Here is a 23,833-nt window from a genome sequence, read left to right on the forward strand (position 1 = left end):
AGTGCAACATAGATTAGATTATACTTTATTGATCCCCAGTGGGGAAATTCAGGCATTGCAGCAGCAAGACAGAGAATATCAAATACATCAAAGTACAAATAAAAATAATAATAGGAGGTATATAGATAAAATATAAATAGTGGGGTGAACTATACAGGACTATTAAGAGTTATGTGCAGTGAATGGCAAATTAAAGTGTCCAGCGATGATTTCAAGAGAATTGTGTGTGATCAAAGTTTCAAGTTATGTAAACAACAATATGATATGACAGTATAACAATAACAGTGCAGTTATAAGAAGAAGTAGTGGGCAATATAGTTATGTTACATTGTTATATAATAAAACATAATCCAGAATGTGATTATCTCACAGACACATGATTAAAGTAAGTTTAACTGAGAGAAGAGTTTTATTCATAGAGGGGCCGGGACATCGTTGATTGACAGTCACCATGGTTACCTGCCCGCTGCACACTAAACGAGAGGAGAAAGAGCTGCTGACTGACATCACTTCAAATGCATAGAAATAAATGATTGTACTGTCGGGATGGTATGGAGTTTTTTTACGAGCTAACTCTTAAGTTTCGTTTTCATTTTCAGCAATGAAGTCTGAAAGTCGCCTGAGAGCCAAAACTGAGGGCTAAAGATCTTAAACACGAGTAAAACTGCTCAATAGTCTTCACACATTATATCCACTCCGCTCGCAATTAGTTCATGGGCAGTTGCCAAGATGACTTTTAACTGATAATGAAAGACTACCTGACAACTCGAATATTGCCAGGGGTGTAGCTCTAAAGAGGAGGAGCAAGAGTAATAGAAAAAGAAGAGGAAATAGCGCATCATAGGCCACGTCAGTGGGAAGGAAATCGTACAACTTCGGATGTGCTGCTTCTCTTCGACTTTGTAAGTCTATTTTCCTCTGTTATCATTTAACACGTTTATTCATAATACAAGATATCATAAACTTATAGACTAATATAGTTGTTTTTCTCAATAAGAGAAGTTGATTTCTTACTTTAGACATAGCCTACCTTTGTCTACTATCCATTTGATATGTATTTGATATTGTCATAATGGTCGTTTAATGAAAATTATACTCCATAAACTATGTGAATGGTTACTTATAGGTTACAACCTAAAAATGTCTCCAGCTTTGTGCCTTCAAAGTTCAATTCGTTTTCTACCTTGAATGAGGAAGTAGGCTACAAAATGAAGGTGTCACTCTCATTGTATAATATCTAAAAACATGTTAGCACTGGCAATTGTATGACCTGTTTGCTCTTGATTTTTATTTCTAAATTTAATTACCATCAACCCATGCAACCTTTCTTAACCAGTACAGTAGATAAAGGAGTTTTCAAGTAGCAGAATGAACTTATTCCACCTACAGGCTGTATGTGGTACTGCTCATTTTCTGTTGAGTTGTACTCTTCTAGCCTTCTGGATTCTGAATGAGCTGCCATCAGATTAAAATTGTCCACATAAATGAAAAAGTAGCAAGCATAATTTCTTTAGAGCTTCATTGTGCACTTTAAAATATATATACTTGTGAAATAACATGTAAACTTTCATCTTAATCTAGATCATAGCTTTGGCTGTTGTTATAAACTTTAGAATGATACCAAATGTTTTGACACTACTTCTATAATTCTTTTCCTTTTCATTTTATTCACAGTTACTCTGATGCAAAGAAATGAATGTCCTCATGCAGCTGCAATTGCAGCCCCCTCCAACAGAAACACATCCTATAATAGAGTGTATTAATGATAACGATCTTGAGGAGCTGAAAGAATTACTTCAGGACAACAGCATTGATCAAGTTTATCCATGCAAAGAGTGCAATGACTATATAACACCACTGATTGCTGCTGTTATTAACTACAAGACGGACATTTGTACTTACCTTTTGCAGAGGGGTGCAAACCCAGATGTTGCTTCCCAAAATGGCTTTACACCTTTGCATTATGTCTCACTATCAAAAGCACCATTTCTTTTTGTGAAAAAATTGCTGGAAAAAAAAGCTAATCCAAATGGATGCAATCTACAACAAATCACACCACTGCATACTGCAGCCATCGAAGACAGGGAAGATGTCATAAAAGAGCTCATTGATGCTGGTGCACAGGTAACATTGTTACCAATCATTTATCCTGAAAGTAGCACTCACAATAAACAACTATCACAGATGATTCACGGCCTTGCATCAAAAGGACATCATTTAGTCAAAGAAATTGGTCATTTTGTGGATATGGAACTTGCTTTGCAAAAGAATCCGCCTGAAGAAGTGTTCAAAACCTTTGACAGTCACATGCTGCTGGAGCATCTTCAAACCCATCTGACCATGATTGAGACACTTTTTAATGTAAGTGGACCAAATATGGAAAAGTACCGCCAGGGAAGTATCAAATGGCTGAAGGACACTGGAAGTGTGGACACCTACATTGCAGGTGTAGTCAAGCGCCTTCCAAACATTTTGCAGGGTAATACACTTCAAGCTATTTTTTGTTTGTATGCAGTTTTGTGTACTGTTGAAGAGATAACAAATGAGCAAGCATGTACCATGATCCACCAACTACTGGAGCAGCTTGGCTCAGAAAACAGACCTGAAAGTTATGTTGTGTTTATTTTGCAAACACTTTATGTGATAACACAGAAAACAGAAGGCAAACACGGCTGGGAGCCCGAGTTTATTGTGAAGTTTTGTAGAACAATAGTTCCCTTTGTGCATGAAAAACATGCCACTGAAACGAGAGCCTTCACATACGGCATATTTGGAAACTTGGTCCTAGTCAAAGATGCAGTTAGCTTCATAACATCAGCAGGGATAACTTCAGTGCCTGATGACGTACTGACATCTGCAGACATGAAAATGCTTAAAGATCTTAAAGAAGTGCTCAGACGATTGAATAATCATCTGAGCAAATTAAACTCAGAAAGTGAAGACTTACCTGGATCCAAGAAAAAGAAGAAGAAGAAGAAGAAGAAAAAGAAGGAAGAAGAAGAAAAGCAAGGAGCCCCAAATGATGCTGAAGTTCACACCACTGCAAATGAAGGAGCAGCAGCTGAGCGACACCACGTCAACACCACTGTTACATCAATAAAAGACAGATGGCTTCCAGTCAGTGAGAGATGGAAAGAAAAATTTGAGAAGCTCTTGAGCTCTGATGGAAGTGAAATAATCAGAATTGGGAGCATGATATATGTGAATAAAGAAGAATTTCGCATAGCAAAGGGAAGTGAGGGTACAGAAGTCTTCTTGGGGTTCAGAGATGATGGCACTGAAGTTGCTATCAAAAAAATGCTTATAAGCAACTATCGTGTGCTGAAGAATGAGGAAGTATTTCTACGACATCCAAAGCTTGATCATCCATTTATCGTACGATACATTGACTTTGCAGAGGATAAAAACTTTGGATATCTTGGTCTTCAACTTTGTGAAGACACCCTGGAAGAATACATCAATGACAATAAAGAGGGTGGTCTGGAGATGAAGAAGAGACTTGTCTCTCAGTTCCTCGAAAGTTTATGGGTGCTTCATTGTCAAAACTCTCCAATACTCCACCGGGATCTCAAACCACAGAATGTTTTTATTGGTAAGACAATTTAAAGATATTTTGAGTTAACGGTTGAAATTCTGAAAAAGTCAAGAGTTTTCAAATCCCAAATTATGAAAAAAAACGTTGTTACACTTTCTTTTTCTACAGACGTTAATGGGAGGGTAAGATTAGCTGATTTTGGCATCTGTAGACGGTTACCCAAAGGCCAAACAACTTACCGCACAAGTGCTGCTGGAACAAAGTGCTGGAAGGCCAAGGAGACCTTAGCAGAAGACACTGACATACCATACAAGTCCAACACTGATGTCCAGGCAAGTTTTGTCACTCAAACGTTATCGATGACTTCTTGAAAAATGGCTTTCTTAAATGAGTCTGTTTATTCTTAAGGTGGCAGGGATGCTGATATATTATATCCTCTCTGGGGGACACCATCCTTTTGGCGACATATCCTTTGAGTGTGAGTACAACATTCATAAGGGGAAGTACACGTTGGACCATGTTCAAGATGTGGTGGCAAAGGATCTCATTGAGCGGATGATCAACCAAGAGCCAAAGGAGAGACCTAAAGTTGAAAAATGCTTGAGTCATCCTTTCTTTTGGGACCCAGACAAGTAAGAAAGAAATGCTGATTAATTGATAGATGTATGTATTAGAATCCCTGTCAAGCAATGATTCATTTCTGCTGAAAGACAATTCCACTTCTTTGGTCGGTCTACAAATTTGGTCAAGTGTTAAAGACCTCTTTATTTACTGGTTAGAACGGTACAAATATTGGGATCTACTTTGATGACAGTACTTTCAGTCCCATCTAAGATGTATTGAAAGTGCTTTTCTCCTGAATATCAAAGGCAGCTGCTGCAGGCTTAGCAAGTTAAGTGTCTCTCTCCCCAGCAACATTTTCTTGCTCACTAATCAGATGTCTAAACCACCTTAACTGACTCTTTAAAACGTGAAAGATGAGTCATGGCTATTGGATAGAAAACTGTAGACATATTTCTGGCCTAACCAAATATGCAGGCCAGCCATTGGATAGACTGACATTACCATCCTATAAGCTTTGAGTTTGGGAATGCAAATTTTGTAGTGTATAGGAAGATGGCAAAGAATACATTTACCCAAAGTCATTGTTCAGGCCTTCAACAAACGTACTACTCCATCAACCAAATCAGTTTCCCCTTGTATCAAATTAGTTTACATAGAGTAGAGCAGAGCAGAGTGGGGCTTCTGGGATGAGCCAGATGGACCATGGTGTGTGTGGTGGAAACACAAGCATTAGCTAGAGAACGTGTGATCAGCTCCTGAGTGCGTGGTGCAGATGGGCTGCGGCACACACAAATGTTGCGGGGTCTCGGCATTAAATGTAGTGCTTTGTGCATTTTTTGACACTGGCCACATTGATAATGCATTAGTAGGCTATTGGATGAGAACAGGTTTTTCTTTTTTACATTTGTCAATCATGCACCATTTATTCTCGATGTTATTCTTTTAGGAGAGTAGACTATTTGAAAATGGTTGGAAACATCGATGAAGTGAAACACTACAAAAAAGCTGATCCAGAATTAATTTCTTCACTGGAAAAACATGCTGGAGAGGGATCCTACAAACAGTGGAAACATCGGGTAAGTGAAATAAATTTCATTTGGAACTTCACTTGTTTTACCTTCTAAGTTTAAATATTTTCCTTAGTTCAATTATAACTTGTGTTTTGGTGTTTTGTGTTTTAGTTTCCAGAAGAGCTGGTCCAGAGAGTGGAGGGTAAGAAGAAACCCTACTCTGAAGATATTCTGGGACTGCTGCGCTTTATTCGGAACCTCCATGAGCACTAGTAAGTTCTAGTAAACAGAAAATGATCTCCTTATTGTGTTTTCATATTGATTCCTTGGTATTGTGTTATCCCCTCTTTCTAAATGTCTACACTGACATACTTCATACCTTTCAGCATAGTAACAGTTATCGTGTTGTTGTTTGTCATCGCTAAACGCAAAACTGTTTATTGACAACAAAAATTAGAAATCAGATTTTTGAGTGTTTCAATTTCTTGAAACTGTCACAACCTCACTCAAAAGTACCAAAAATAAGATACATTTTGCTCCCAAAAATATTGAATTCAAAGCTGGCTTTTCAGTTCTTTTAAATTCTTCAAACAAACATGGGGAAAACAGTCTTTGGTTGAAATTGCCACAACCAGTTATCATATTGAAAATAAACATTTTCTCATTTACCAAAAGGTCGGGAAATATTTCCACATAGTAGTTTAGAACTATCATAGTCATTCTTTATAATACAGTGTAATGTCTCTATTTTCAGTGAAGAGGATGCCGCCAAACTTGATCTGCTGTCGATGTTTCCTGATCTAATTGTAGGTGTTTATAAATCTGCAAAAAGCCAAGGGTGGAACAAAAAACCTTCCCTTAAAAGATTCTTTAGAACAGAAGAGTTTCCCAGAGACAACATCACCAGCAGATCTGCAGCGCCACCCACAAATCCTGATCAACATGTCAGTTGCCCAATTCAAGAAACTCAACAAGGATCCACAAAGCCATCTTAAAAAGTGGGACTAGGCTCATCTTCCTCGTGATTCCAATTTATCAAGGTCTTGCTTGATAAGTGGTCACCAAGTGGTTTTGAAAAGAACTGCTGCCTTTAGCAATAAAACCTGTTGCTGGAAGGTTTTAAATCATGACAGCAAATCCCACACGATATGTTTTTGTTTTTTAAAGTGTTCCTTATAAATGGGCCTCCTTTTGGGTGAAGGTCTTTGACTTAAAGCCACTTGACAAACCACCCAGCCCAAAGTGAGGGCCTGCATTTGCTGATAGACATGTTTATCTATATGTTTTTTTTATTTGTATGTTTTGTTGATCTATTTTTTTGCAAGCCTCTGGATGTCAGATGATTGGCTCTTATCTAATAAGTAATAAGAAGTGTATATTTTTCACATGGAAACACACCAGCAATGTCATTGTAAAAAGTTGTCATTTTAATTAGTCTATGAAAAGAGGCCATGGTAAATATTTCCCCAAGCTTCTCTTGTAACAGCATAGACCAATTATTTTCAGTGGAGTGTGTCCTGTCCTCTAATATGACAACTGGACGGGTATGATGTCACCATACACAAGACTTTACAAGAAATCAAATCACGTCTCGACTATGTATTAAGAATAAATGCATTATGCTGTAAGTCCAGCCAAAGATGATCAAATAACACAAAAGAAATGTTGGAATTTAGGCCTGATAAGTTTACCACGGGCTGGAAAAGGGACTTCTTAATGAATTAGTTTTTCTATCTTATTTTTGTATTTTGTCTCAGTCTTCTGACTTTTTTTTAAATTTTACATTTAAATACATTTGCATTTTTTGGTAAAATACTGTAAATCACTGTATGTGTTATTTTGTTTCTATTTTACAAAACTAAAAACTCAATACATCTTTCAAAGAAATAAAGGGACCCTATTTAGGGTTAAGACTTTTTCTGTGCAGGCTTGATCACATCTCTTTTTGTACTGTCACTTTGGAAAAGTGAAATGCTTGAAGCCACATGACTAATCACTCAGCCTAAATATGTGAGGGGGCTCCGTTGGCTGATATGTGTTTGTATACGACTCTTTTATAGAAATATTTTGAATACTTTTATACTTTTTTGCTTCATACACATCTTCTGTAATTGATATTTGTGACATGTTGGATAACAATCCTGATAAAAGCCATGGGCAAGAACTTGATTTTCCAACAGTAAAGTTGGTCTTTCTACCATACATGATTTTATGAAATGTGCTATACAAATAAAGTTTGATTGATATACTACAAGAGTTGCTGGATTTTTGAATGCATCATGTCATATAAAGTTGATTTCTTAATTTATTTATTATGATATAGGCCTATAATTATTTTTTCAAAAGCTCATGTACATAGATGAGAGAGTTAGTAGAATATTGGAAACACCTAAAAATTACAATGTACTCCATTAAGACACCAACCCACTTCAAACTCACTAAATGTAGACTTGGAATTATTAGTCTTTCCTTTTGAACTATGGCAACAAAAGCGGGAAAACTTATTTGGGGTTCGGGTTTGATTCCAACATGTGGCTCCTTCCCCGCATGTATTTTCCTACTCTCTCATCCCAACTTCCTACTCTACTACACTGTCCTATCTAAAAGCAAAAAGCCCCCGATTAATTGTATAATAATTGTAATTGTTACTCCGGTTATCTCAGAGCAACAACACTGGTTTCCCTATGAAAACAACATTTCAGCTCTTTTTTGAGAACTCTAGAAATGACAGGAAAACCAGTGTTGTTGCTTACAAAATAAAAAAGCTATTTTTCAGGAAACATACATTTACTCTTTATCACGGGAGAACAGAGTATATATTTTTTTAAAAAGCATATTAAATGATGTGACATTTTCCCCAACATGCTTTTATTTTGAAGGATATTCCACTTTCGTCATTGCTCATTCTTTTCCATTGGTGTGTAAGAAAAATGACGGCAGTGTAACACAAATTATAGTTTCATGTGTAAATGCTTCAAAAATTGAATAATAATTATATTCTTAAAGGATATTCTAGCGGAAGTAGTCTATTTGTCCTTTTTCTGTACTCATTGTGTGTGACTTGACGGCAGAGCCAATAAAGTGACGCTGCAGGATAAACAAACGGAAAAGAAGCAGCTCGGACGGAGGCAGAGAGAGGGGGGGGTCCTGTTCCCTCACATTTCTCTTTTATTTAGGATAATGCAGTCTTCCAAGAGGAGTGAGGGCGACTGGCAGGGGCTCGTTAGCGAGGTAAGTGAAAGGCGACGAACACCGGGAACAGCTGTTGCAGAGACGGACACATTTTCTCACCGACTCCGTTGTCCATATGGGGAAAAAAAAGCGTCAGTACTAGAATAAATAGACCAAGTAGCTATTTGATATCACCTAGCTATCATATAAAACCTCACTTTTCTTCTTAATTATACGTGAGACAAGATAAGGATTCATTGACGGTGGGAGCTTGCCTGCAGGCCGACAGCATCCGAGCCTCTTTGGTTTGTGAAATGTGTCGACTCTCCTCCTCCTCTTGTCACCTTTAAACACGCAAGGTGCTTTAAAGAACAGATGAAAACACACCTGTGGGGCTACCTGGTATAAACTATCACTGCTGGAAGACATTTCAATTAAACCTCTCGAGGGAGTTTATTGTGAAGTTTGAATTTTGGAAGGTGTAATTTAAGACTATGTCAGATAGTCTTAGTGTAATAATATTTAGCCTACTAAATGACACTCGTCGCCGTTCATGTATTCCCTAAACAGCTTTCGAATAGCCGACTTAAAGACCAATTGAAACACCACACAGCGATTACATTTCAAAAGAATAACAATGGGGTCATTTAAAGTGTTTTAATAGGTAGTTTACCTATCAAAGGATTTTAAAAAAATCTACATCAGGCCTAACTATTTTTTTTATTATTATTATTATTATTTCATTTTTTTAGGCCTAACTATTGGTTTTATTATTATTATTATTATTTTTTTTTTAGGCCGAACTATTGGTTTTATATTATTATTATTATTATTATTATTATTATTTTATTTTATTTTATTTTTATATTTTTAGGCCTAACTATTTTATTATTATTATTATTATTATTATTATTATTATTATCATTATTATTATTATTTTTATTTTTTTATATACATTATTTTTATTTTTTTTATGCCTAACTATTAGCAGTAGGTGTAGGAAGCATGAGCTTGAAACCATATGAAAAGCTTTGCTGAACACTATAGTAGCTGTCTTTTAATGTGGTTATGAGCTGGTCTGTCTGCTATCAAGGTTCACACTGCTTCTTCTAACGTGTGGCTTATCATCACTCTAAACACTTGGCTGCTGTGTGTTTTTTCTACCTGTCAGGAACAGGTTGGTGAAATTTGTACAGCTGTGCTATTTCAACATTTCAGCCTAGACCTGCAAAAATCTATCAAAAACTATTTGCCTAATATAAAAAGGAAAAATGAATTGTTTTGGTGTTTCTTCATTAAAAAAAGGTCCAACATTTCCTGCTTTCAGCCATGTGATTCAAGGATCTGCTGTATTTTGTAATTTTGTATCAAAAAAATTAAGTAATTTGATGAGAGCACTTTTCACTTAATAACCTTTTACTACAATTTAAAGAGAATAATAATTTATATCGTAAAACTTCAGATGAGTACATATATATAACTAGTCGTCTGTTGCATCCCTATTTATATGACAGGATCAGGGCCATGGAGGAAATAACAAAGCCCAAAACAAGCAACTACATACTGGAGTTGTTCTGATATATCTACAGATGTACCCTGGTCCATACACAACACAAAGAGTGTGATGATCTGTAATAAACTGTTTCCATGTTGCATATGTAATAATGCCACTGCCCTCTGTTCTGTCCCTGTATGCGATGTTTTGTGTAGTTTCTGGTGTGTAAGCGCAAGCTGGAGAGCAAGAAAGAGGCCCTCCTCATTCTGTCCAAGGAGTTGGACACCTGTCAACAAGAAAGAGACCAGTACAAGCTGATGGCTAACCAGCTGAGGGAGCGCCACCAAGGACTCAAGAAGAAGTACAGGGAACTTATAGTGAGTGGTTCACGCCTTCCACGTGATCTTTATTTGATGCTTTTATGTGTACATTTATATCACTGTGCACAATGCATATTTGCTATTTTGTGCTCAGTCATAAAATCTTCAAAATAATTATATAACTCTTCTTTTCAGGATGGGGACACGTCTTTGCCTCCAGAAAAATGCAATCAAGTAAGCTGCTGTTGATTCCTGCCATTTTGGCTTGTGTAGGATGGCTCGATCTGCCTCCAATCAGCTGTTTTGTAGTCTGTGTTCCTTTTTGCTTCGTCTCGATCGGGAACATCTCCAAATGGCCTGTTTGAGCACACCAGGGACACATATTAGTGTTAAAAAAAACATGGTAAAGTCTACTTTGCATATTATGTGACCTTTAATTAATCGTGATAAAGTAGTTAATGACTACAGCCCTAGTTCAACTTAACCAGTTTCTACATTAAAATATTTTTGTCGTTTAAACCTCACAAACATTTAGCCTGGCTTTCTTTTTCTAGATGGAGGAGATGGAGCACAACATGAAGGCTCTGACCGATGAGCTGCAGGACGTCAAAGCAGAGCGGAACGTTTTCAGGGAGAAGGCGTACAGACTCAACATGGAGCTCAACCACATCTTGGGCAACCGTGAGGCACGCATCATTGACGTCGACGCCCTCTGCATGGAGAACAGGCAAGTGGGACAAAGTCGCAATCATCATATGTGTAGAACTTCCCCTAAAAGGTTTTTAACCAATTCAATTGTGGCTTTCTAAATCTCCAATCCGAATGATTGTAATAATAAAACATTATTTTTGTGAAAGGCAATTCTGGGAAATTTCTGTAGCAGAATGGCCTGACATTGTCTACAAATATCAGGAGGTCATGTGTGGAAGGGCCTTAAGTTTACTCTTTTAATTTGGATTTCATTCTTTTTCTTTGCAGATTTTGTACTCCACCAGTTGGTCGCTTCAGAGTCCCTGTCTGTTGACACATTCAGCTACAAGAACGACGTCTACGTGACTATTGCTGCTCCCAGCACAGACAGCTGTATGGTTTACCAATGGGACCACATAGAAATGAACTTCAGGACTTATGATAACATTACAGGTATGGCAATGTCCCTGGTTGCGTGCAGCACCTATGTGGTAACCTGTTTATTTCCTTTGTCTTCTTTCCTGAATTTCCCCCTCTGGCGATCAATAAAGTGCTGTCTTGTTTTCCAGGTCAGTCCATTGTAGGGTGCAAGTCAGTTGTCATCCTGGACCAAGTTTTTGTCATTGTGGCGCAGCTCTTTGGTGGTTCCCACATCTACAAGTTTGATGAGGACCAAAGCAGGTTCAGCAAGTTCCAGGAGATAGAGGTGTCCAAGATCTCCAAGCCCAATGACATCGAGGCATTCCAGATTGGTTCTGACTCCTTCTTTGTGATTGCTGACAGCTCCAAAGCAGGCCTGTCCACCCTTTACAAGTGGAACGATAAGGGCTTTTATTCATATCAGTCGCTGCATGAATGGTACCGTGACACCGATGCAGAATTCTTGGACTTGGATGGGAAGGCCCACCTTGTCTTGGCAAGCCGCTCACAAGTTCCCGTGATCTACCAGTGGAGCCGGAGCAACCAGAAGTTTGTCCTGCAGGGCGAGATCCCCAACATGGAGGACGTTGTAGCTGTAAAGCACTTCCGGATCAAGGAGGAACTTTACCTGGCCATGACACGTTATATTGGCGACTCCAAAGTTCTGCGTTGGGGCGCCAAACAGTTTGCGGAGATCCAGGCCTTGCCCTCAAGGGGGTCCATGATTCTTCAGCCGTTCTCTTTCAAAGAGCGCTACTACCTTGCCCTGGGAAGCGATTACACATTTTCACAGATCTACCTGTGGGACGACGACGAGAAACTCTTTGACCGCTTCAAGGAGGTTTACATCCAGGCACCGCGCTCCTTCACTGTGGTTTCCACTGACCGCAGGGACTTCATCTTCACCTCAAGCTTCAAGGGAAACACACAGATCTTTGAGCACGTCATCATAGACTTGAGCTTGTGAGGGGCTCTGCCTTACATTCCTTTCTGCAATCAGACGTCTTCCACTACAAGATATATTTTCAAAAGTAAAGAAAGGACCAGACTTAATGAACTCTTATCTTTTTGATTCCTAGTTAGTGTTTTGTTGCGAATAAGAGCTGGTTCAGTAGTGCTTGGAATAGCTTCCTTAGTACCTTTTAGGTATTCTTCTGAGGAATGGAAAGATTCGAAATCCAGTTTGGTGTTTTTGGATGTACAGATTTCATTGTGTTAATGGTTTAATACCCCTAAAAATGTACACCAGGACCTTGAGAGCGATCATTTTGCCTCTTGAAGGTGTTCCAGGTATGGTTGCCCCTTACCTCATGTCCTCATACCCTGTGGTAATGTTCAGTAAATATATATATGTCAACTTGAGTTGAGAGTCCTTTTTGGTCTCTCTTTCTGTTCTTTGAAAATACTGAATGTTAACTAGCAAGCTCTGACATGTACATAAAACAAGGACTGCAATGCCACTACCTGTTTGTCACAAAAAAAAAGGGTCTGGACGGATCTTTGCACTTACTTTCAAATAATTCAAACGTTACTGCAGCCTGCAAGAGCATGAAATACAAAAAAAAAAAGGTGTTTGCCAAATTCATTTTTTTGATGAACCTATCAGACTGAGAAGTCTTAAAGTGCATCTTTACTCTTTGATTGAATGGTATTGCAACAAAAAAAAGGAATACAGTATGCAAGCTTTACCACATGCCGATTCTTTTGTAAGAATTTGTTTAATGCATATTGAATGTTACTCTCAAGATACACTGTAAATTTAGTCATTTGAATTTCAAAATAAATGTTTAAAAGTACGACAGCAAGTGTTTTATCATTTATTGATTATTTATTATGACACTGGCGACATCAGTCACAGTCATAAAATGTTTTAAAAAAGGAAATTGCTCGCATGATTGCACCCATTGGTTTGTTGACGGTCTCAAGCCTTGAGCTCAGCATGGTAGTTGAAGCCATTTTTGTTACATTTGTATGCCTTTTGAAGAGACGATGACTCTGGACAGGATCGAGGAGTCCGCCATGAGGGGTTGTTTAATTTAGGAAGCAAAGAGAGTTGATGGAACATAAAGGATATGCCACTCACTTGTCCACCTACCTTCTCCTGAGAAAACTCATGCTTGTACTTTTACAGTAGATTACACAGTTGCTGCAGCAAATTGTTGAACTAAAGCTATCGCGCAGACTTAAAATAGACAGTACTTGTTTTAGCCTTTTCCTGTATCTTGAGTGTAGAGTGAGTATGTTTCCTGTTCGTTGTTGTTGTTTTTTTTTGCCTTTTGCAGCATCACAGTTTTGCCACCTCTAACCTCTTTAGGATTTGCTTTGTAAGTTGGATATGGGAGATAGTGATGTTGGTTGGTTAAAGATATCTCTGTAAATTTGTCTACATGAAATAATCCAATTTGCAAATATCACTGAAGCTATAGACGTGAGCCGTTTCTGTTGAATTGCTTTCTCCTATTTTTCTCTATCCTATGGGACTCATGTTAAGTAAGTTCTTCACTTTAATCTAAATCCAGAGCTAAGACTTTCAGGTTTAATTCTTGCACTCTTACTCCTCAAGGCAGGTGCTCAACAGTCAGTGAAGTTATGTCACAGCCTTAAGCAAAGTGCAACAACAGAATTATTCAGAGTTGGGCTGAATTAATCATTAGTTAAATGTGTGATGCAGGAACTTATTCATCCTTCTGAGACAAGATAAAACTTGTTTATCTGTTAAAAACTTCAGTTTAAAAATAATGATCAATCTAAAGTTGTTGTGTTGTCTAAACTAATACTCAAATAAGAAATATAAAAGTATTCTTCGCACAGGTTAAATGCAAACCCTGCTATATTCATTTTAGTTATCAGCATTCTTTTTACTGTATGATATGGAATACATGTTGTGATAGACCAGTGGTTCCCAAAGTGGGGGTCGGGAAACACTAAGAGGGGAGGGTTGCAAGATTCCTTCCAAAAACAAACACAAATGTAAAACAATTTAATTAAATATTTTACACATTATAGTGAAATTATAGGTTGTTCAATTTAAAATAAAACCATCGTCCTTAATTGAGAGTTGTGTTGAAATAAAAGTGATGTGTAAATAATCCTTCAAATGTAAGTTTGCACATGACTGCATTGGTTTCTGTTGCCCTTTTATAAAAAACATTCTCAGGACACACTGAAAAATATGTAATTATTTAAGGTTGCTGTTGTTCTCTTGTTTTGTTCTCATACGTGTTTGGATAGGCCTTTTAGTGTGTGTGTCTGTGTGCAATGTTAAATGATTTAACCACTTCCAGGGACATTGGAGGTCCCCAATCTCTCACACTGTTAGGGGCTGAAAGTTGGGAACTTCAAGCCCACTGGTTTATCTTCAAGAGAGACACATTTATAGTATGAGAAGAAATCATGTTTAAAATAAATACATAAAAAAAAAAAGGAAACCAAGAACTGAAGCTAATTTTTCATCCCTGAATAACTATCTGCAGGAGATCTGGGTTCGAGTCCAAAGAAAAAAAGAGTATGCCTAAACATTGTGTTATTTATTTAGCTTATAGCCAATCCTTCTGAATTTGAAGTCAAATGATTATGACAAAGCGTCAGGACTTGACTAACTGGAATAAAAACTTGTTGGCTTTTTGGCATCCTTAGCAACCTTCACCTCAACAAGAGGGCAGCATGTAGCCTGAGAGACAAAACTGAGGGCTGAAGATCTAAATGCCTCTAAAACAGCTCAAGGCAAATTAGACTTCAGGTATAACATGAATATTTATGTCCAGCACATTGGTCTCCGCTCGCAATTAATACTTCTGTTAATCAATAAATTTTTTCAAAAACAATACTGTAGGATACTTCAGGAAATTGCACAGTACAACATATAAATCAAATAAAAGAGGGATTACATAAGCCTAGAGTAGGCTACATACAGGAAAGTATATATGAAAGAATAAAATCAAAAATAAACTCAATAAATCAAAAACGGCGTTTTTATAGTTATTCATAAACTTGTTGCATGTTTTGTTATTTAGGAAGAGCGATTTGAGTGAATATAACTCTAGACGTAAATTTAAAAGTTTGGGAATCGATTCTGAGAATTTTTGATTGTGAATGAAAAACCTTGCATATAGTATAATGAAGTTAACAACATTTCAAGAGTACTGTCTTCTCTATTATAAAAGTAACAAACAATGTCTTTAAGATTCAGAGAAAAGCCTTTCACGGTTAGAAGCACAGTATGCCTAGCCCTCTGGGTTTATGGGCAGTTGCCAAGATGACGCACGAAAATGAATGCCTACCTGACAACCACACCTGAATCTAACCAGTTCTGTAGCTTTCAAGAGGAGGAGGAGCAAGAGTAATAGAGAGAGATACAAGATAAAGCGCAGCATATTACAAGTCAGTTGGGACAGCTAGAAATCAGGTTTAATTCTTGCACTCTTACTCCTCAAGGCAGGTGCTCAACAGTCAGTGAAGTTATGTCACAGCCTTAAGCAAAGTGCAACAACAGAATTATTCAGAGTTGGGCTGAATTAATCATTAGTTAAATGTGTGATGCAGGAACTTATTCATCCTTCTGAGACAAGATAAAACTTGTTTATCTGTTAAAAACTTCAGTTTAAAAATAATGATCAATCTAAAGTTGTTGTGTTGTCTAAACTAATACTCAAATAAGAAATAGAAAAGTATTCTTCACACAGGTTAAATGCAAACCCTGCTATATTCATTTTAGTTATCAGCATTCTTTTTACTGTATGATATGGAATACATGTTGTGATAGACCAGTGGTTCCCAAAGTGGGGGTCGGGAAACACTAAGAGGGGAGGGTTGCAAGATTCCTTCCAAAAACAAACAAAAAATGTAAAACAATTTAATTAAATATTTTACACATTATAGTGAAATTATAGGTTGTTCAATTTAAAATAAAACCATCGTCCTTAATTGAGAGTTGTGCTGAAATAAAAGTGATGTGTAAATAATCCTTCAAATGTAAGTTTGCACATGACTGCATTGGTTTCTGTTGCCCTTTTATAAAAAATATTCTCAGGACACACTGAAAAATATGTAATTATTTAAGGTTGCTGTTGTTCTCTTGTTTTGTTCTCATACGTGTTTGGATAGGCCTTTTAGTGTGTGTGTCTGTGTGCAATGTTAAATGATTTAACCACTTCCAGGGACATTGGAGGTCCCCAGTCTCTCACACTGTTAGGGGCTGAAAGTTGGGAACTTCAAGCCCACTGCTTTATCTTCAAGAGAGACACATTTATAGTATGAGAAGAGATCATGTTTAAAATAAATACATAAAAAGAAAAAGGAAACCAAGAACTGAAGCTAATTTTTCATCCCTGAATAACTATCTGCAGGAGATCGGGGTTCAAGTCCAAAGAAAATAACTTTTTTCAAAAACAATACTGTAGGATACTTCAGGAAATTGCACAGTACAACATATAAATGAAATAAAAGAGGGATTACATAAGCCTAAAGTAGGCTACATACAGCAAAGTATATATGAAAGAATAAAATAAAAAATAAACTCAATAAATCAAAAAAGACGTTTTTATAGTTATTCATAAACTTGTTGCATGTTTTGTTATTTAGGAAGAGCGATTTGAGTGAATATAACTCTAGACGTAAATTTGAAAGTTTGGGAATCGATTCTGAGAATTTCTGTTTGTGAATGAAAAACCTTGCATATAGTATAATGAAGTTAACAACATATTCAAGAGTACTGTCTTCTCTATTATAAAAGTAACAAACAATGTCTTTAAGATTCAGAGAAAAGCCTTTCACGGTTAGGAGCACAGTATGCCTAGCCCATTGGGTTTATGGGCAGTTGCCAAGATGACGCACGAAAATGAATGCCTACCTGACAACCACACCTGAATCTAACCAGTTCTGTAGCTTTCAAGAGGAGGAGGAGCAAGAGTAATAGAGAGAGATACAAGATAAAGCGCAGCATATTACAAGTCAGTTGGGATAGCTAGAAATCGTACAACTTCGGATGTGCTGCTTCTCTTCGACTTTGTGAGTCTATTTTCCTCTATTATCATTTATCATAACACGTTTATTCATAATACAAGATATCATAAACTTATAGACTAATATAGTTGTTTTGCTCAATAAGAGAAGTTGATTTCTTACTGTAGACATAGCCTACCTTTGTCGACTATCCATTTGATATTTATTTGATATTAAACATAATGGTTGTTTAATGAAAATTATACTCCATAAACTATGTGAATGGTTACTTACAGGTTACAACCTAAAAATGTCTCCATCTTTGTGCCTTCAAAGTTCAATTCGTTTTCTACCTTGAATGAGGAAGTAGGCTACAAGGTGAAGGTGTCACTCCCTTTAATTTAATTATCATCAACCCATGCAACCTTTCTCAACCAGTACAGTAGATAAAGGAGTTTTCAAGTAGCAGAATGAACTTATTCCACCTACAGGCTGTATGTGGTACTGCTCATTTTCTGTCGAGTTGTACTCTTCTAGCCTTCTGGATTCTGAATGAGCTGCCATCAGATTAAAATTGTCCACATAAATGAAAAAGTAGCAAGCATAATTTCTTTAGAGCTTCACTGTGCACTTTAAAATATATATACTTGTGAAATAACATGTAAACTTTCATCTTAATCTAGATCATAGCTTTGGCTGTTGTTATAAACTTTAGAATGATACCAAATGTTTTGACACTACTTCTATAATTCTTTTCCTTTTCATTTTATTCACAGTTACTCTGATGCAAAGAAATGAATGTCTTCAGCCTGCAGTGGCAATTGCAGCCCCCCCCTACAGAAACACATCCTATAATAGAGTGTATTAATGATAACGATCTTGAGGAGCTGAAAGAATTACTTCAGGACAACAGCATTGATCAAGTTTATCCATGCAAAGAGTGCAATGACTATATAACACCACTGATTGCTGCTGTTATTAACTACAAGACGGACATTTGTACTTACCTTTTGCAGAGGGGTGCAAACCCAGATGTTGCTTCCCAAAATGGCTTTACACCTTTGCATTATGTCTCACTATCAAAAGCACCATTTCTTTTTGTGAAAAAATTGCTGGAAAAAAAAGCTAATCCAAATGTATGCAATCTACAACAAATCACACCACTGCATACTGCAGCCATCGAAGACAGGGAAGATGTCATAAAAGAGCTCATTGATGCTGGTGCACAGGTAACATTGTTACCAATCATTTATCCTGAAAGTAGCACTCACAATAAACAACTATCACAGATGATTCACGGCCTTGCATCAAAAGGACATCATTTAGTCAAAGAAATTGGTCATTTTGTGGATATGGAACTTGCTTTGCAAAAGAATCCGCCTGAAGAAGTGTTCAAAACCTTTGACAGTCACATGCTGCTGGAGCATCCTCAAACCCATCTGACCATGATTGAGACACTTTTTAATGTAAGTGGACCAAATATGGAAAAGTACCGCCAGGGAAGTATCAAATGGCTGAAGGACACTGGAAGTGTGGACACCTACATTGCAGGTGTAGTCAAGCGCCTTCCAAACATTTTGCAGGGTAATACACTTCAAGCTATTTTTTGTTTGTATGCAGTTTTGTGTACTGTTGAAGAGATAACAAATGAGCAAGCATGTACCATGATCCACCAACTACTGGAACAGCTTGGCTCAGAAAACAGACCTGATAGGTATGTTGAATTTATTTTGAAAACACTTTATTTGATAACACAGAAAACAGAAGGCAAACACGGCTGGGAGCCCGAGTTTATTGTGAAGTTTTGCAGAACAATAGTTCCCTTTGTGCAAGAAAAACACTCCACTGAAATGAGAGCCTTCACATACGGCATATTTGGAAACTTGGTCCTAGTCAAAGATGCAGTTAGCTTCATAACATCAGCAGGGATAACTTCAGTGCCTGATGACGTACTGACATCTGCAGACATGAATATGCTAAAAGATCTTAAAGAAGTGCTCAGACGATTGAATAATCATCTGAGCAAATTAAACTCAGAAAGTGAAGACTTACCTGGATCCAAGAAAAAGAAGAAGCAAAACCACGTCAACACCACTGTTACATCAAAAAAAGACAGATGGCTTCAAGTCAGCGAGAGATGGAAACAAAAATTAGAGAAGCTCTTGAGCTCTGATGGAAGGAAAGTAATTGGGAGCATGATTTATGTGAATAAAGAAGAATTTCGCATAGCGAAGGGAAGTGATGGTACAGAAGTCTTCTTGGGGTTAAGAGATGATGGCACTGAAGTTGCTATCAAAAAAATGCTTATAAGCAACTATCGTGTGCTGAAGAATGAGGAAGGATTTCTACGACTTCCAGAGCTTGATCATCCATTTATCGTACGATACATTGACTTTGCAGAGGATGAAAACTTTGGATATCTTGGTCTTCAACTTTGTGAAGACACCCTGGAAGAATACATCAATGACAATAAAGAGGGTGGTCTGGAGATGAAGAAGAGACTTGTCTCTATGTTCCTCAAGAGTTTAAGGGTGCTTCATTGTCAAAATCCTCCAATTCTCCACCGGGATCTCAAACCACAGAATGTTTTTATTGGTAAGAAAATTAAATATATTTTGAATTAATGGTTGAAATTCTGAAAAAGTTAAGTGTTTTCAAATACCAAATTATCAAAGAAAACGTTTTTCCACTTTCTTTTTCTACAGACGTAAAAGGGAGGGTAAGACTAGCTGATTTTGGCATCTGTAGACGGTTACCCAAAGGCCAAACAACTTACCATACAGGTGCTGCTGGAACAAAGTGCTGGATGGCCAAGGAGACCTTAGAAGGAGACACTGACATACCATACAAGTCCAACACTGATGTCCAGGCAAGTTTTGTCACTCAAACGTTCTTCATGACTTCTTGAAAAATGGCTTTCTTAAATGAGTCTGTTTATTCTTAAGGTGGCAGGGATGCTGATATATTATATCCTCTCTGGGGGACACCATCCTTTCGGCGACATATCCTTTAAGTGTGAGAACAACATTCATGAGGGGAAGTACACGTTGGACCATGTTCAAGATGTGGTGGCAAAGGATCTCATTGAGTGGATGATCAACGAAGAGCCAAAGAAGAGACCTAAAGTTGAAGAATGCTTGAGTCATCCTTTCTTTTGGGACCCAGACAAGTAAGAAAGAAATGCTGATTAAATTATAGATGTATGTATTAGAATCCCTGTCAAGCAATTATTCATTTCTGCTTAAAGACAATTCCACTTCTTTGGTCGGTCTTCAAATTTGGTCAAGTGTTAAAGACCTCTTTATTTACTGGTTAGAACGGTACAAATATTGGGATCTACTTTGATGACAGTACTTTCAGTCCCATCTAAGACGTATTGAAAGTGCTTTTCTCCTGAATATCAAAGGCAGCTGCTGCAGGCTTAGCAAGTTAAATGTCTCTCCCCCCAGCAACATTTTCTTGCTCACTAATCAGATGTCTAAACCACCTTAACTGACTCTTTATAATGTGAAAGATGAGTCATGGCTATTGGATAGAAAACTGTAGACATATTTCTGGCCTAACCAAATATGCAGGCCAGCCACTGGATAGACTGACATTACCATCCTATAAGCTTTGAGTTTGGGAATGCAAATTTTGTCGTGTACAGGAAGATGTACATTTACCCAAAGTCATTGTTCAGGCCTTCAACAAACGCACTACTCCATCAACCAAATCAGTTTCCCCTTGTATCAAATTGGTTAACATAGAGTAGAGTAGAGCAGAGTGGGGCTTCTGGGATGAGCCAGATGGACCATGGTGTGTGTGGTGGAAACACAAGCATTAGCTAGAGAAGGTGTGATCAGCTCCTGAATGCGTGGTGCAGATGGACTGCGGCGCACACAAATGTTGCGGGGTCTCTGCATTAAATGTAGGGCTTTGTGCATTTTTTTGACACTGGCCACATTGATAATGCATTAGTAGGCTATTGGATGAGAACAGGTTTTTCTTTTTTACATTTGTCAATCATGCACCATTTATTCTCAATGTTATTCTTTTAGGAGAGTAGACTATTTGAAAATGGTTGGAAACATAAAGGAAGTGGCAAAGTACAAAAATGCTGATCCAGAATTAATTTCTTCACTGGAAAAACATGCTGGAGAGGGATCCTACAAACAGTGGAAACATCAGGTAACTGAAATAAATTTCATTTGGAACTTCACTTGTTTTACCTTCTAAGTTTAAATATTTTCATTAGTTCAATTATAACTTGTGTTTTGTGTATTGTGTTTTAGTTTCCAGAAGAGCTGGTCGGGACAGTGGCGGGTAAGAAGAAATCCTACTCTGAAGATATTCTGGGACTGCTGCGCTTCATTCGGAACCTCCATGAGCACTAGTAAGTTCAAGTAAACAGAAAATGATCTACTTATTGTGTTTTCATATTGATTCCTTGGTATTGTGTTATCCCCTCTTTCTAAATGTCTACACTGACATACTTCACACCTTTCAGCATAGTAACAGTAATCGTTTTGTTGTTTGTCATCGCTAAACGCAAAACTATTTATTGACAACAAAAATTAGAAATCAGATTTTTGAGTATTTCAATTTCTTGAAACTGTGACAACCTCACTCAAAAGTACCAAAAATAAGATACATTTTGCTCCCAAAAATATTGAATTCAAAGCTGGCTTTTCAGTTCTTTTAATTCTTCAAACAAACATGGGGAAAACAGTCTTTGGTTGAAATTGCCACAACCAGTTATCATATTGAAAATAAACATTTTCTCATTTACCAAAAGGTCGGGAAATATTTCCACATAGTAGTTTAGAACTATCATAGTCATTCTTTATAATACAGTGTAATGTCTCTATTTTCAGTCAAGAGGATGTCGCCAAACTTGATCTGCTGTCGATGTTTCCTGATCTGTTTGGAGGTGTTTATAAATCTGCAAAAAGCCAAGGGTGGAACATGAAACCTCCCTTAAAAAATCTTTTCAAAGAGAAGAGTTCTGGTGAAGACAACATCACCAGCGGATCTGCAGCGCCACCCACAAATCCTGATCAACATGTCAGTTGCCCAATTCAAGAAACTCAACAAGTATCCACAAAGCAAGCTTAAAAAGTGGCACTAGGCTCATCTTCCTCGTGATTCCAATTTATCGAGGTCTTGCTTGATAAGTGGTCACCAAGTGGTTTTGAAAAGAACTGCTGCCTTTAGCAATAAAACCTGTTGCTGGAAGGTTTTAAATCATGACAGCAAATCCCACACGGTATGTTTTTGTTTTTTAAAGTGTTCCTTATAAATGGGCTTCCTTTTGGGTGAAGGTCTTTGACTTAAAGCCACTTGACAAACCACCCAGCCCAAAGTGAGGGTCCTGCATTTGCTGATGGACATGTTTATCTATATGTTTTTTTTATCTATATGTTTTGTTGATCTATTTTTTTGCAAACTTCTGGATGTCAGATGATTGGCTCTTATCTAATAAGTAATAAGAAGTGTATATTTTTCACATGGAAACACACCAGCAATGTCATCATAAAAAGTTGTCATTTTAATTAGTCTATGAAAAGAGGCCATGGTAAATATTTCCCCAAGCTTCTCTTGTAACAGCATAGACCAATTATTTTCAGTGGAGTGTGTCCTGTCCTCTAATATGACAACTGGACGGGTATGATGTCACCATACACAAGACTTTACAAGGAATCAAATCACGTCTCGACTATGTATTAAGAATAAATGCATTATGCTGTAAGTCCAGCCAAAGATGATCAAATAACACAAAAGAAATGTTGGAATTTAGGCCTGATAAGTTTACCACGGGCTGGAAAAGGGACTTCTTAATGAATTAGTTTTTCTATCTTATTTTTGTATTTTGTCTCAGTCTTCTGACTTTTTTTTTAAATTTTACATTCAAAGACATTTGCATTTTTTGGTAAAATACTGTAAATCACTGTATGTGTTATTTTGTTTCTATTTTACAAAACTAAAAACTCAATACATCTTTCAAAGAAATAAAGGGACCCTATTTAGGGTTAAGACTTTTTCTGTGCAGGCTTGATCACATCTCTTTTTGTACTGTCACTTTGGAAAAGTGAAATGCTTGAAGCCACATGACTAATCACTCAGCCTAAATATGTGAGGGGGCTCCGTTGGCTGATATGTGTTTGTATACGACTCTTTTATAGAAATATTTTGAATACTTTTATACTTTTTTGCTTCATACACATCTTCTGTAATTGATATTTGTGACATGTTGGATAACAATCCTGATAAAAGCCATGGGCAAGAACTTGATTTTCCAACAGTAAAGTTGGTCTTTCTACCATACATGATTTTATGAAATGTGCTATACAAATAAAGTTTGATTGATATACTACAAGAGTTGCTGGATTTTTGAATGCATCATATCATATAAAGTTGATTTCTTAATTTATTTATTATGATATAGGCCTATAACTATTTTTTCAAAAGTTCATGTACACAGATGAGAGGGTTAGTAGAATATTGGAAACACCTAAAAATTACAATGTACTCCATTAAGACACCAACCCACTTCAACCTCACTAAATGTAGACTTGGAATTATTAGTCTTTCCTTTTGAACTATGGCAACAAAAGCGGGAAAACTTATTTGGGGTTCGGGTTTGATTCCAACCTGTGGCTCCTTCCCTGCATGTATCTTCCTACTCTCTCATCCCAACTTCCTACTC

General features: G+C 37.2%; 3 protein-coding genes across 5 annotated transcripts; all 3 read left to right on the forward strand.

Moving 5' to 3' along the window:
* Positions 1-578: 578 nt before the first annotated feature.
* On the forward strand, positions 579-23,503 carry LOC109981651 (probable serine/threonine-protein kinase irlA). Of its 3 annotated transcripts, none has more exons than XM_065950996.1 (7): positions 579-902; positions 1,675-3,592; positions 3,704-3,867; positions 3,944-4,167; positions 5,046-5,175; positions 5,281-5,381; positions 5,864-7,363. In XM_065950996.1, the coding sequence occupies exons 2-7, from the start codon at positions 1,693-1,695 to the stop codon at positions 6,102-6,104; spliced, it is 2,760 nt and encodes a 919-aa protein (XP_065807068.1). In that variant the 5' UTR covers positions 579-902; positions 1,675-1,692; the 3' UTR covers positions 6,105-7,363. The 3 variants fall into 3 exon arrangements, with proteins under 3 accessions (XP_065807068.1, XP_020486210.2, XP_065807069.1); XM_020630554.3 differs by lacking the exons at positions 1,675-3,592; positions 3,704-3,867; positions 3,944-4,167; ... (1 more) ...; positions 5,281-5,381; positions 5,864-7,363 and adding exons at positions 17,922-19,740; positions 19,851-20,014; positions 20,091-20,314; ... (1 more) ...; positions 21,420-21,520; positions 22,002-23,503 and having other exon boundaries at positions 663-902; XM_065950997.1 differs by lacking the exons at positions 579-902; positions 1,675-3,592; positions 3,704-3,867; ... (2 more) ...; positions 5,281-5,381; positions 5,864-7,363 and adding exons at positions 17,094-17,211; positions 17,922-19,740; positions 19,851-20,014; ... (2 more) ...; positions 21,420-21,520; positions 22,002-23,503.
* On the forward strand, positions 8,187-10,919 carry LOC136177474 (coiled-coil domain-containing protein 149-B-like). The gene is made up of 4 exons (XM_065950815.1): positions 8,187-8,340; positions 9,991-10,152; positions 10,291-10,329; positions 10,650-10,919. Exons 1-4 carry the CDS (start codon positions 8,290-8,292, stop codon positions 10,902-10,904), a joined length of 507 nt encoding a protein of 168 aa, XP_065806887.1. The 5' UTR covers positions 8,187-8,289; the 3' UTR covers positions 10,905-10,919.
* Positions 11,014-13,001, forward strand: LOC136177511 (leucine-rich repeat LGI family member 2-like). The gene is made up of 3 exons (XM_065950934.1): positions 11,014-11,032; positions 11,074-11,238; positions 11,355-13,001. Exons 1-3 carry the CDS (start codon positions 11,014-11,016, stop codon positions 12,170-12,172), a joined length of 1,002 nt encoding a protein of 333 aa, XP_065807006.1. The 3' UTR covers positions 12,173-13,001.
* Positions 23,504-23,833: the final 330 nt, after the last annotated feature.

Source organism: Labrus bergylta, chromosome 22, assembly GCF_963930695.1.
Source record: "Labrus bergylta chromosome 22, fLabBer1.1, whole genome shotgun sequence".
Classification (NCBI taxonomy): domain Eukaryota; kingdom Metazoa; phylum Chordata; class Actinopteri; order Labriformes; family Labridae; genus Labrus; species Labrus bergylta.

What these genes read in the sequence shown, in the direction of transcription:
- LOC109981651 (XM_065950996.1), top strand. Translation starts at nt 1,693, where the DNA reads ATGAATGTCCTCATGCAGCTGCAATTGCAGCCCCCTCCAACAGAAACA. An exon ending in AGTCCAACACTGATGTCCAG is followed by an intron (nt 3,868 to 3,943) that starts GCAAGTTTTGTC and finishes TTTATTCTTAAG; the next exon opens with GTGGCAGGGATGCTGATATA. An exon ending in TTCTTTTGGGACCCAGACAA is followed by an intron (nt 4,168 to 5,045) that starts GTAAGAAAGAAA and finishes TTATTCTTTTAG; the next exon opens with GAGAGTAGACTATTTGAAAA.
- LOC136177474 (XM_065950815.1), top strand. Translation starts at nt 8,290, where the DNA reads ATGCAGTCTTCCAAGAGGAGTGAGGGCGACTGGCAGGGGCTCGTTAGC. An exon ending in AGAAGTACAGGGAACTTATA is followed by an intron (nt 10,153 to 10,290) that starts GTGAGTGGTTCA and finishes TCTTCTTTTCAG; the next exon opens with GATGGGGACACGTCTTTGCC. An exon ending in CTCCAGAAAAATGCAATCAA is followed by an intron (nt 10,330 to 10,649) that starts GTAAGCTGCTGT and finishes TTCTTTTTCTAG; the next exon opens with ATGGAGGAGATGGAGCACAA.
- LOC136177511 (XM_065950934.1), top strand. An exon ending in GACTTATGATAACATTACAG is followed by an intron (nt 11,239 to 11,354) that starts GTATGGCAATGT and finishes CTTGTTTTCCAG; the next exon opens with GTCAGTCCATTGTAGGGTGC.